General features: G+C 50.2%; 1 protein-coding gene across 2 annotated transcripts in view; it reads right to left on the bottom strand.

The window, feature by feature from the left end:
• Positions 1-14,019, bottom strand: part of OAF (out at first homolog) — a 47,093-nt gene that overhangs the window by 17,622 nt on the left and 15,452 nt on the right. The window contains exon 1 of one of the 2 annotated variants that reach the window (XM_045370910.2): positions 695-1,173. The exons of the other annotated variant lie outside the window; for it this stretch is intronic. Coding sequence (XP_045226845.1) covers positions 695-925 — 231 coding nt within the window. The 5' untranslated portion in view covers positions 926-1,173. Of the gene's footprint in view, positions 1-694; positions 1,174-14,019 lie in introns of those variants that run through there. 2 annotated transcript variants of the gene reach the window in all.

Below are 14,019 nucleotides of genomic sequence, written 5' to 3'. Positions count from 1 at the left end.
CAGGGGGGTTGGCTCGCTTCTCTGCCAGGCAGAGTGAAGGGCAGCACTTCTCCCAGAGGGAGGGGGCCTCAGCTGGGGTCTCTCTCCAGGATCCCTCCTGCTGCAAGCGCCCCAGCCTTCCAGACCAAAGAGGAGACAGGGCTTCTCCCGGCTTGAGAGGGACCAGGGGCAATCAGCTCTCTCCAGAAAAGTGAAACAGAGGAAGAGGTGACACAAGGACTCCAAAATGTCAGGGCTGGGAGGCTTCGCAGACCCCTCATTGCCCTGTACAGGGGTGAGAAGCCAGGCATAGGAGGAAAGAGACTTGCTTGCTCTAGGTCACACAGCGAGAACCCGCAGTGAGAGCCCACAGGGAGAACACTTCGCCTAGGGCTTTCCCACCAGAGAGCACAGGGGAATGACTCCAAGCAAGGAGTCCAGTCGTTACTAGGAGTTCTGAAGGAGGGTCAGCACCTGGGGGCTCTGGGAGCGCTGGAGGAGGGAGTGAGAAAGGGCAGCAGAGGGGTTCTTTGGGGAGAATGAAGGGGTGGGCGCTGGGGAGTGGGCAAAGAGGTGTAGAGAATAACCCGGCGTGACCTTGGGCCAGCCGCGTCTCCCTCGTGGGCCCGTCTTCCCTTCTGCAGGCAAGAGGGCGCCTGGGATCCCGGGGGGCTCAGGCTTGAAGGTGCCACCCCGGCGAGTGAGGGCGCCTCACCTTCTTGAAGTCGGCGGTGAAGGAGACAAGGGTGCCGTCGGGCTTGCGCAGCTCGAGGCTGATGCTGTCGGCGTCGCTGTCCGCCTGCAGGCTCTCCTCGGTCACCTGGCCGTCCGGCAGCCGCACGCGGACCCGCAGCTCGGCCGGCGCACCCGTTCCCAGCAGCGGCGCAAGCAGCGGCAGCAGGAGCAGCAGCGCGGGGAGCGCCGGGGGGACCCCGGGAAGGCGCATCCCCGGGGGCCGCTGCAGTCCGCGGCCCCGGCGCGCCGCGTGGGGGCGGGGAGAGGCGCAGGCAAACTTCGCCCAAAGTTGGGGGCTAGTTCGGGGCGCTCCGTAGCCGCTCCGCTCGGGGCCTTGGCCGCGGGGTCGCCCGCGAGGTGGCACGGACGCACGTGGGTAGCGCTCGGCAGCGCGCCCCCGGAGGCCCCGAGGCGGAGACAACGCTGCCCCGGCCCGGCTCCGCGGCCCCGGGCTCCGGCGCTGCGAGCCTGTGTTTTGCACTTTTCATTCAATCCCACCCCCCGTCACTTCCTTCAGAAAACAGAAACCACCAGGACCCGCCTTAAAGAGACCGCGCACCTCGAGGCCCTTAAAGGGCCCGCGGCTGCTCCCCGCGCTCTGGCGTTGGCCGGGCAGGGGGCGGGGAGAGGGGGCCGCGGCTCCGCGGCTTTGTGCGAGTGGCCTCCTCGATCTCCCTCCCTCCGGGCCGCGCGGAGTCAGCGACCCAGGCGGTGTCAGAAGTTTGCTCTCTCGGCAAATCCCTTCCTTCCAGCAGGGGCGGGACGGGTGGCTCTTTCCCCGCCCTACACCCCACACTTTTTTTTTTTTTTTTTTTTTTTTTTTAGCTTGCTCTTGTGCCACGTGGATGAAATAATCGGGCTTGGATTTTTAGGGGTTTTGTTTGGTCTTTTAGTTTCTCTGACACAGCGAATTTCTAAAAAGCTTCTGCAAAATCAGACCTCGCTTCGCACTCTGCCTTTTCCCTGCCCCACCTTGGGAGGGTGGATCAGGGGTTCTCGTCCAGCTTTGCCACCGCCAGGTGTTAGACCTTGATGGGTCAGGTCACCCATGGGGACGCGGCCCTCAGGTTTTATGAGCCAGCCCCTGTGCCTCTTTCCTTTTCAGTCCTGCCTCCCGTGCTTCCCGCTTTCACCGTCTTTCCTCCGTCCTGCCCACCACCGCAGACCCGATTCTTTCTCTCCATCATAGACTGTGCAAATCCAGGAAAATGTTAGATTCCAGGTCACTCGGGAGAATTTCCAGGGACTCGGGACACTGGCGCTCAACGACAGTGGCTTTCCCACAAGCCACAAGGAAACATGCGTGCCCTGCAGTGCACCCCAACAATAAAGAGGGTGAAGACCGGGAGATCTGGATTGCTGCGTCCTCTGATTAGTTGTGGAATTTAGGCACGTTTTAAAAATTCTTTGGGCTTAAGTGTCTTCCTGTGTATCGCGGAAGCCGCTCAGACCTACACTGTCCTGCCAGTGCCAGGCAAGGGAAAAAGCCCCAGGAAGATGCTCAAAACCAGTTGTTCCCTGACTTCCATTTTCACTTCTATTGGGAACTTGATTGCTGATAGGTGGAAACTTCCTTCTCTGCAGCCTCCTTCCCTTCTAGGGTGTCCCCAGCACAGGGCCATGTGAACTGCAGGGTCCGGCTAGAATCGGCCTCTTGCTATCAGCCGGGGGCCCTTCGTGCTACACACTCTCTGCTGCCTAGATTTAGGACTGAAGGGAATTTAAAAGACTATCAAGTCAGCCTTTTCCAAATTTGCCTTTCCTGAAGAATCACCTGGATGCTTGTTAGAAAATAGATTCCCAAATCTCTAAACCCATGGAATCAGATTCTAGGGAAAAGAACTGAGGATTAGCATTTTTGGCAAGGCCCACATGATGCTCGACATAAGTGGTTGACAGTGGGTATTTGGCAGATGTTTAAGCATAGAGTGTCTGGGCCAGGAGCGGTGGCTCACGCCTGTAATCCTAGCACTTTGGGAGGCCGAGGCAGTCGGATTGCCTGAGCTCAGGAGTTCGAGACCAACCTGGGCAACATGGTAAAACCCTATCTCCACTGTAATACAAAATAAATTAGCTGGGTGTGGCGGCATGTGCCTGTAATCCGAGCTACTTGGAAGGCTGGGGGTAGGAGAATTGCTTGAACCCAGGAGGCAGAGGTTGCAGTGAGCCGGGATTGCGCCGCTGCACTCCAGCCTGGGTGACAGAGGAAGACTCCATCTCTACAAAAAAAAAAAAAAAGAAAAGAAAAAAAAAGAAAAGAAAAAAAGCATAGAGCGTCTGAAGCAAGCAGCATCTTTCCTGGAAAACCTGGGTCCTAAGGATTTCATCTTCACATCAGGGAGATAAGGCAGGCTGTTAGGGAATAATTGGGTTAGCACAAGTATTGCTCCCCTAGGGACTCCCACTCTTAGCTGGCAACCCTTTAGACTAGAGATGCCCAGGGTCTTGAAATTGGCCTCCCGCCTGACAGGATGCTGGATCTCCATGCAGTCTTGAAGCTAGGTCTCCCACATGAGTCAGCCCACACAGTCATTAAGGGCCTCGCCCACATTTCCTAACTTCCCTTGTTTCAGGTCCTGTCCCCATCCGCCACCAGCTCTGCCCTGAGCCATTTCCCAGGCTCTTACCCCTTCTCCTCTCACAACAGCCCAGAAGTGGATAAAGAAGCCCTGGATGTCGGATTTCTTGTTTAGGTCCCTGAGATGTGTCTCTGTTCACATTTTGGGTTTGGAAACAAGGATGGATGACCTCATCTCTTTCCCACCTCTTCCCCATAGTCAACTTCCTTCTCTACTTCAACCACAGATCAAACCAGATTTTTCTTTGAAAGTGATAGGGCGTTTGAAATCTCACTCCATTACATGAGCCCTGCCTACCTCCGTCTCTATGCCTTCCTATTGATTTCACCTGACCACCTCTTCAAGCTGCAGGACAAAACTCAGGTTTCCCAGGAAGACTTTCTCGACTCCCCACCGACCTAGCCCTCTGTTCTGCGCGCTGTCTTCCACCTCTGGACTCCAACAATAGTCATTATTATAGCAGCTCCTCCCCCATTGTATTCTGATTATGTCCAGGTTCTGTGCCAAGCATTTTACATGGATCATCTTATTTAATTTTCATGGCATCCCTCCAAAGTAGGTTCTATTCTTAGGCTTTTTTTACTGACTAGGAAACCAAAGCTTAGAGAGGTTAGGCAACGTACCCAAGGTCACAGAAGCAGTAGAGCCAGCCAGGACTCAAACACAGGTCTGCCTGCCTGACCACAAAGCCCTTGCTTTGAACCGCACTGGCCTCTGCCTGTCGGTAGCCCTCACTTTCTGCCAGTCCCATTCGGGGCTCACATCCTGCGCTATCTTCTCCTGTTATCTAACGGTTTTGCGTGTGGCAATCCTGTATTCCCAGTGAGGCTGTCAGTTAGTTCAAACAGGCCAGCCCCGTGCTGGGAACAGAGAGCGTTTCCCTCAAACCATCCAGGCATAGAAGCATCCATTCATCTTAAATGTAAAGGCCCTCAGAGGAAGAGCTCTAACAAGCCTAATTACTCTGACTACAACCAAACAGCCCTCATTGTCAGAGAGTTCTTTATGTCTCATCGCAGGACCTCTGCCACACCATAAACCAATTTCCTTTTTTTTCTCATCTCTAGCCCTTGGAAAGCAGTAGCCAGCAGTGGTTCAGAAAATGGGCATCAGGATCTCAGTCCTGGAGCTTGGCCCCACTCATGAGCTGTGTATCAGTAAGCCTGTTTCTTCAACTGCATACATTTCTCGAGCCTCATGGGGTTGCTTTGAAAATTAAATGAAATATTGTGCATAAAACATTTCGCAACGTGTTTGGCATATCGTACAGATCCAATAAATGGTGGTTACTATTTAATTCTGTTTATTCTTTCCCATTGTATCAAATACTAAACCTCTGATTATACAAGTCTCTCCCTCTCACCCCCTGCCACATGTGTACGCGTGCACATACACATATTCTTTCAGAAACATTTTTTCGCTTAGGCGCAGTGGCTCACACCTGTAATCCCAACACTTTGGGAGGCTGAGGTGGGTGGATCGCCTGAGGTCAAGAGTTCGAGACCAGCCTGGCCAACATGGCAAAACCTGTCTCTACTAAAATACAAAAATTAGCTGGGTGTGGTGGTGGGCGCCTGTAATCCCAGCTTCTCAGGAGGCTGAGGCACAAGAATCGCTTGAACCCGGGAGGCAGAGGCTGCAGTGAGCTGAGATTGTGCCACTGCATTCCAGCCTGGGTAACAGAGCGAGTCAGTCTCAAAGAAAAGAAATAGATAAAAAGAAAAGAAACCTTTTTTCCTCTCTATCCTCTTTAGGTGTCTAAGGTTTATGGATTTTGAGACCTCTGAAACTGAGAAATGGATAGCAGCAAAACCTTGGGAGGCACCTCCCGTTTGCTTTTTGGTCTGAGTGTGCCTTAATTTGGGAGGAAGAGAAACACCACACTGTCTCCCAACCTGTGCCCAAGAAAACAGGTGCTGACAGGACCCTGCAGGAGGTGGAAAGGGAAACTGAACCAACGACCTTTACCAAGAGACAGGGAGAGAACCACCAGATGCTTGTCTTGCAAACGGAAAGATTTTTTTCTTCCCATGACTTTCTGTGAGTGGCTGTTTGGTTTGGGTTATGTTACAGCCCCTCTGTCCCTGGGCCCTTGCAGATAGAGTGGAGAATTTGTGATTTGAGTTTGAGGGAGAACCAGAGATGGGGTGGGGGATCCCCTCTGCTTCTCAACGTCAACCGCAAAGCTCCAGACACTTCATTGCCAGCACAGAAGTACAAATTAGCTTTCCGCCATCACACAATTATGCAGTTCTATCCATCAAGGGTGTGGTGGGAAAGTGAATTGGAGAGACAGCTGGTGGGGATACTGAGTGGAAAGGGAAGAGAAGTGGAGATGGCTGGGGTAGGCATGGAGAAGCCATTCTTTCCAGGCAGAAGGGAAGTTGTCATGGAGATGGGCTGGATCCATGACTTTCTGGAAGGAAAAGGAAGCCTGGATGATCAGAGCTGCAAGTCAAGGCAGATCTCAGTCCATTGATTAGTCCATTGATTATGGTAGCTCTTCAGGTGCCTTTTACCCTCTGCCTCTTGCTATAATTATTTCATAGTATTTGTGTTTGAAACCAGAGGCTAAAAAAGAACCTAGGCCAGCTGCAAGTGGTGCTGCTCAGGTTAGAAGCCTGGTGTTCTGAAGCCAGGGCTCGTCTCCTCCTTTGACACTGCACAGAGCTCCATGTTGCCCGTTGACTCTTGAAAGTCCCCAGCATAGCTGGGCACAATGGCTCACACCTATAATCCCAGAATTTGGGAAGCTGAGGTGGGCGGATCAGGAGGTCAGGAGTTCAAGAGCAGCCTGGCCAATATGGTGAAATCCCATTTCTAATAAAAATACAAAAATTAGCTGGGCGTGGTGGCATGTGCCTGTAGTCCCAGCTACTCAGGAGGCTGAGACAGGATAATTACTTGAACCCGGGAGGTGGAAGTTGCAGTGAGCCAAGATCACGCCACTGCACTCTAGCCTGGGTAATAGAGCGAGACTCCGTCTCAAAACAAACAAACAAACAAACTAACTAACTAACCAACAGAAAAAAGTCCCAAACATAACCTCTTCTCCTGCATGCTAGTTCCTCCATGAGGCCTTCCCTGTTCCCCATCCCCAGACTCATGCATTCACTCGTTCATTCAGTCATCTAACACGTGCAGAGTGAGTCACTGTACTAGATGCTGTGGGCACAGCAGCGGGACAAGGCAGATGCAACAGTCATTTACCCTGAGATGGAACATGCAAGAGAAGCAGGCTATAAAATCATGGCACAACAAAATATTGTAATTATAATTGTTATAATGGAGAATTAGAGGAGAGTCTAGCCTAGACCAGAAGGCCTTCTTGGAAGGCTTTTCCAGGTGTAGCCTAATCTTAAAAGATGAATCAGCACAGACCAGCAAAGACAATGTTCCAGGCAAAGGAAACAGCTTGTGTACAGGACCTGAGTCTGGCGGGCTTCCCAGAGACATCACCAAGTAGCTAGGGCATGATGGGGGAGGAGAGTTGCTTGAAATCATGCAGGACAGTTTGGCAGGGCCCAAGAAACGCAGGACCTTGGAGGCAATGTTAGCACTGAGCTTGGCTTTGTTTTGTTTTCCTAAGAGCAATGGGCAGTTGTCGAAAGGTGTTATATAAGGGGGTGACATGATCAGACTTGGATTTTAAAAAGTTTGCTTGGGAAATGGATTGTGGCCATGACAAGCAGTGCTGGTGAGCGGGACGGTGGTGATGGCAGTAGGGGTGTGGAGAGGGGTTGGAATTCAGCAACATGTGGGAGAAGGATTTGATGTTTCTTTGGACTAGGGGCAAGTAAGCAGAAACGGTCAAGGGCAACTCCTGGTTCTGGCTTGCGTAGGCAATGGCACCATGAGTTAAGATTGGGAAGCTGGGGAGAAGCCCTGGGATTGCCTTTATGGTGGCTCTTCAGGTGCCTTTCACCCTCTGCCTCTTGCTATAATTATTTCACAGCATTTGTGTTTGAAACCAGAGGCTACAAAAGAACCTAGGCCAGCTGTAAGAGGTGCCGCTCAGATTAGAAGCCTGGCGTTCTGAAGCCAGGGCTCATCTCCTCCTTTGACACCGCACAGAGCTCCATGTCACCGCCTTCGCTCTCGGTCTTTGTATGCTGAACCTGGCTCCTCTTTGCGTCCACCTTATGACCAGCATGGTGCTTTGTACACAGAAGGTGCTCAATAATGACCTCTCTGTAGCCCTGTATACCTGGCACTGGGCTATGGGAGAGAGAATCTGAGACACAGTCACTGCCCTCAAGAATCTTGTTGACCATGTGATCCAGGACCTTCCAGAGCAGGCTGGGCCACCTCATTTTAATGGAAGACCTCAGGTCCTTTTCAGATGCCAGCATTGCTCCCACCTTCTGGAGACTCAGACATCTGTCCCTGAGAGCACTTTGCCCCTCGTGCCCTGGCAAGTCCATCATCAGGGCACACTCAGGGAGGCTTTAGAGAAGAGAGGTCTTGTTCACTGGTCTGGAGTGTCACTGCCCTCAGCCACAGAGACCTTAGCTGTACACCTGTGGCAAGAGGATGGGATCTGGCAGGGTTTGTGTGCCTTGTGTTGATTACATTTTAATAGGTAAACACCCTTTCCTTTATGCAAATCCCCGAGGAAATTTATTACTTTAAAAAATCAGTTGGATTTTTAGCCTGGTGTTTTATTGCTCTTGAAAAATGTGCGTGTTACGGCTTGGGATGGGACAGCCTGCCTTTTCATCAGGGGGCTGAGTGTGAACACAGTTGAGCCTGGACAGGGGCCATTTCTGACCAGAGCCATCAGCTCGTCTCCCTTTTCCTGTCACAGTTGCTATGGGCCTCGTTATCGAAACATCTGGCTTCTATCTGACTGATGGTATCGCCAAGGCTTAGGCTAGAGAGTCTAAGAAGGTTCTAGCATTATCCAGGGAGGGAGGCTCATGGCCTAGTTTCTCGTCCAATGGAAAAGGGAACACTGCCCTCTCCCAAGCTGGGGATCTCGGAGCCACCCTCACTATCATGACTTTTTAAAAAAAGATCTTTAATTTTTCTGAACAAATGGAAATATATACTATGTTTATCGAGAAAAAAAGTGATAAAATATATACATTTAGTGCATTTCCAATTAACATCCTAATGGAGCTTACACATTTTTAAAATAGACTTTATTTTTTTTAACAGTTTTAGGAGTCACAGCAAAATTGAGTGGAAAGTACAGTGTTCCCATATACCCTTGGCCCCTACATATTCACCCTCTTCACCATCAGCATCCCTGCCAGAGGGCTATGTTTGTTACAATCAATGAACTTGCAGTGGCACTTTGTAATCAAACCAAAGTACACAGTTTACATGAGGGTTCATTCTTGGTTCTATACATTTGATGGGTTTTAACAAATGTATCCACCATTACAGGATTATATAGAGGGTTTCACTATGCTAAAAATCCCACCTTCCACCTATCCATGCCATTAAAAAGTGCATATAATGGTGTTAAGCCACTGGAGAGAAACTAAAACCTGATCAATATTGATTTCAGATTATCTTCTGGGCATTGTGGTTTTTATGAAGTTATCACTGCATGCCCTGTGTTTCCTGAAAGCAAGGGACCCCACATGGAAAAAGAGCACTTTTTTTTTTTTTTTTGAGACGGAGTCTCGCTCTGTCGCCCAGGCTGGAGTGCAGTGGCCGGATCTCAGCTCACTGCAAGCTCTGCCTCCCGGGTTCACGCCATTCTCCTGCTTCAGCCTCCCGAGTAGTTGGGACTACAGGCGCCCGCCACCATGCCCGGCTAGTTTTTTGTATTTTTTAGTAGAGACGGGGTTTCACCGTGTTAGCCAGGATGGTCTCGATCTCCTGACCTCGTCATCCGCCCGTCTCGGCCTCCCAAAGTGCTGGGATTACAGGCTTGAGCCACCGCGACCGGCCATGCCCTGTGTTTCCTGTCCTGCTTTGCTTAATATTATTTCCTACATGCATTTCCACATATTGACACAGTCCACACATCATTCTTTTTTTCCTTTTTCAAGACAGAGTCTTGCTCTGTCACCCAGGCTGGAGTGCAGTGGCACGATCTCAGCTCACTGCAACCTCTGCCTTCTAGATTCAGGCAATTCTTCTGTCTCAGCCTCCTGAGTAGCTGGGATCATAGGCACCTGCCACCATGCCTGGCTATTTTTTGTATTTTTAGTAGAGACGGGGTTTCACCATGTTGGCCAGTCTGGTCTCAAACTCCTGACCTTGTGATCCGCCTGCCTTGCCCTCCCAAAGTGCTGGGATTACAGGTGTGAGCCACCGCGCCTGGCCAAAACTTCTTCTTACCTTCCATCATTCTTAATAAAGTTATAGAGCACACCATGGTGTAAACAGTTGACAGCGTACTCTAGTCATTTGTTGGTTATTATTTTTCTTCTATACAATCTTGTAGAAAAGATTTAAAAGGAGACTACAAATTGTGATTCTGATGCTTTAAGAGGTTGAATGCTATTCACTTAAACTTTAATTCATGCCTTCAGCCGGGTTCCTCTCTAGCAGCCCCTGAGACAGAGTGTCCTATATATCTCTTTTCATGTCTGTGAAGGGAAAAGACCCCGTAATGTCCCGAGGGGACTCAATTACTACTGTACAAACATAGGATCTGAGCTACCTTTCAACTAAAAAGTTCTTTCTCATGTACAACGCAAATGTCCTTGACTTGAATGTAAACTTTCCACTCTTTCCTGAGTGTGAACAGTTTCTCTCATCTGCATATCGTGTGTGCAAATCAAAAGAGTATGATCCATATTAGGAGTTATTTGTATGTGATGATATTCTGCAGGAGAATGTTACAGACTTTTCATGAATTCTCATCAAATTCAAATGGCACAAACCTTTGAGGTAGGGTTATTCTGATTTGCATTTTATAGATGAGGAAAGAGGATGATTCAATCAATGCTCAGCTTTAAAATAAAAAAAATTATATTATATGTCTTCTATTTGGAATTTTAAGTTACTTCCTCCAAATAACCCACTTATTAAACACAAGGTGGTGAGAAATCATGTCCCTATTTATCATTTGCTTACTGTAAGCCTGGAACTTTGGACTCATTTTCTTACTTAATTCTTATAATAACTCTGGGAAGCAGGAGACCAGAGTGGCTTTTAAACCCAAGACCTTGGGTGGTGATTGGGGGCAGGGAGGGGGTGAAGGGGACTGGCAAAGGCCATCAGGGATGAAGGCAGAGGGGTTGGGGATCTGGTTCTCGCCACTCACCTGAAACTTCTCTCTCATTTCCTACAAATAACAGAGTGGAACCTGTGAAAGGGCTGTTGATGGCAACCAGGGAGGACATAGAGCAGGACCCATGCCTTGGGAGAAAGTGGGCTTGTAGTTTCCACCCTTCCCAGGCCCCTGATCTTGACATCTTGGCTCTGTTGTTAGCTAGCTATGTGAAACTGAGCCAATGACAGCCTCCTCCTGACACCCATGAGTCTCTACTTCCTCCCATGATAAAGAGGGGATATTAGTACCTACTCTAGTTGGCTATGATGCGGACTAAATATGATACAGTATACAATTAGGATGGTGCCTATACCAAGTGAACTGGGGGCCCAACAGAGAAACAAATACCCAGGCCTGGGCATGAAGCCAAGACAAGGGGGACCCTGGGCTCTTGGCCATAGAAGGCTCTAGAGAGCGGGAGCAGGAGCTCAGACTTTGGAGCCAGATGGCCTGGGTGTGCCCCTAGTTCTGCCATACTAGCTGTGTGACCTTGCTGCAAATCCCAGGCCTCACTTTTAGTGAAACGTTTTATTTATTTATTTATTATTTTTGAGATGGAGTCTTGCTCTGTCACCCAGGCTGGTGTGTGATGGTGCAATCTTGGCTCTGCAAAGATTGGCACTGCAATCTCTGCTTCCCAGGTTTAAGCGATTCTCCCGCCTCAGACTCCCAAGTAGCTGGGACTACAGGTACAGGACACCATGCCCGGCTAATTTTTGCATTTTAGTAGAGATGGGGTTTCGCCATATCGGGCAGGCTGGTCTCGAACTCCTGACCTCAAGTGATCTGCCCAACTCAGCCTCCCTAAGTGCCGGGATTACAGGTGTGAGCCACCACGCCCGGCCAAAACTTCTTCTTACCTTCCTTTGCTGTCTTTCCTGTCTGATAGCCCTGGAGTGAGTTTGGAGTGTCTGTGACACTCTTGGGTCACCTCAGCTCTTCCTGCCACAAGACCCTCAGACCTCCAGCTCCAACCCTGCTACCCTACCTGCCTCTTGGTGCTCCCCAGAATGGACAAGAAACCCAAGAGCCAAACCCTGGCTTCCTGACCCAGGGATGGAGCCCTACCAGCCCTTCCTTGGCCCAGACCCTCCTCCTTGTCTTTCCTGAACCTTTGTTCTGCTCCCTGCTGTTAACAATGATTCACAGATCAAAGGATGTCCCCAGCAGGGATCCTTAACTATGAATTTGCTTCAGGGTCCAGAACTCTTGGAAATTACAATATAAAAAAACTTGTGTATATATTTGCATTTTTCTGGAAATAGAATTCTCAGGGATTCCTAACCTTTCTGGGTAGATTTGAGGTGGGAGAGGGACTACATGGGGTTTCTTCTGTGTGGACTAAAATTCTCTTAGAATTGACATAGCAGTTTACAAGTTCAGTAGAAAAAGTCTGATCCCAACCACAAAAAGAAGTGAAACAGAGAGGAAGAGCCCACCTCTTACCTAGGGGAAAATTCCTGGGGGAAGGCAGATCTTTTGCTCGTATTTTGTAGAATCATTCATGGTCTCTTCATGTTCTGCTCACCCATTCATCAATCAGCATTTATTATATACCTACTGTGTGTCTTGCTTTACACTGAGTCATACTGGATATACAAACATCAGTTCTTTAAAGTGTGGTCCTGCTTTAAAGGGTGCTTGTTAAAAATACAGGTTCCTGATCCTCAACCATGGAGGGCATTGCCTGGGAATCTGCATTTTAAACAGGCTCCTTGGGCTCATTAAATTAGGTTGACAGCCATCGATAGAGACCGGCTATCGTCTCCTCCCAGGCACAGCCTTTGGCATTGGTATGCAGCAAAGTGCCTGCATCATGGTTGCCTCCAAGACTGTTGGTTGGACCAAGATCACGGTTCTGACCCTTCTGCAGGAGAGGGTAATTCCCTCCCTCTCTCTGCCCTGGCTCACCCTGCCTCTCTTGAATGATGGGCCCTGTGAAGGGTGAGGGAGCAGAGGGGTTGCTGGCTGTCCCCTCCACTGCAGCTGTACTGGGGGTGCAGTCTTGGGCAGATTGTGAACCCCAAGGGCAGAGAGGCTGTCCCAGCATGCGCTGCTCCATCCTGACTTGGCGAAGATCTGAGAGTACCAATTAATGTTAAGGAGGCCCTCTCTGCCCAGGCCTGTCTTAAGCCTTGGCTAATTAACACTTCTATGGTCCCTTGGGTCCCTAGAATGAGAGGTTTGCCGAGACCTGCAGGAAGTGACTGGTTTCATCTGAAAGGATCTTTCTACCTGTAGTAAGCATAGGGCCTGGAATGACAGTGGCTTGGGAAGTGGAACCTGGAACAGCAGTAGCTGGTGTTTCTTGATCAACCCACATGCATTAAATCCAGCATCACACTTAATACCCACTTGTGCTCCAGCAGCTAGAATGACTATTTCCCTCCTTTCGCAGAAGAGGAAAGTGAGGCCCGGGGTTTGGAGCAAGGTCACACAGCTAGTGTGGCAGAACTAGGGGCACACCAAGGCCATCTGACTCCAAAGTCTGAGCTCCTGCTCACGCTTTCTAGAGCCTTCTATGGCCACACAGCCTGGGGTCCCCCTTGTCTTGGCTTCATGCCCAGGCCTGGATATTTGCTTCTCTGTTGGGCCCGCAAAGTTGCTGCCAGTAGGAGACATTTGCAAGGCTGCAGCCCCGGGCTCCTTCTTCCCACTGTGCCTTTGGACCTGGTCGCGGACTTCCTGTTCCCAGAGAGGATGAGGCAATGGGGAGACGGGGTAGGGCAGGGACAGACCCTTCCCTTCTCCAGGGTCAGCAGCCTTGGGGAGAACCTACACCTTGTGTCCTCCTAGACAGTGCTGGCCTCCTTCTTTGCTGTGGACTCCTCTTACCTCTGAGGAGGGGATGGAGGTGGGCAGGGCGTGGGTGCAGCTGGCAGGGGCATTATAAACACATGGTCAGGATCTTGCCCCCTGGAGCCTGTCTCCAGCGTGCCTGTGGGGCAGCTTTGAACAAACTTCTGATTTCTAGGAACTGGTGGGCCTAGATGATAATAATTTCATGGTTATCAGTCAGCCTCTCCCACTTCTGGCTTGCTTACAGATGTGCAAATGGATCACGTAGTGAGGACTGTGGAATCAGTCCCAAGTCTGAATTGTGGCTCTGCCACATTCTAGCTGTGTGGCCTTGGACAAGTGACTTAACCAAACCTCTAAGATTGAAAGCTTCAGGTTTTTTTGGTCAGTAAAATGGCTGTAATGATTCCCATCTTGTTGGGTTGTTGTGGGACTTTAGAAAAGTACCGTATTCCACGCCCTGGGCTGCCCACCCTACTGCTCTGTCTCCTGGCCAAGGCCAGACATTCTGCTTCAGTTGGGCCTGTGGCAGAGCAGCCGGGCAGAGAGCAAAGTCCCCAGGGCCAGAGGCCTCGGCTACACAGGAAGAGGCATCTAATCAGTGTTCTACAAATGGTAGCTGTTTTTCATATGTGCCGGGGCCATTGGCAATACTGCCTCTTATTTATTTATTTTAGAGACAGGGTCTCG

This window comes from Macaca fascicularis, chromosome 14 (assembly GCF_037993035.2).
Source record: "Macaca fascicularis isolate 582-1 chromosome 14, T2T-MFA8v1.1".
NCBI classification, from domain to species: Eukaryota; Metazoa; Chordata; class Mammalia; order Primates; family Cercopithecidae; genus Macaca; species Macaca fascicularis.
The sequence above is the reverse complement of the archived record's forward strand: the minus strand, read 5'-3'. Positions and strand labels throughout refer to the sequence as shown.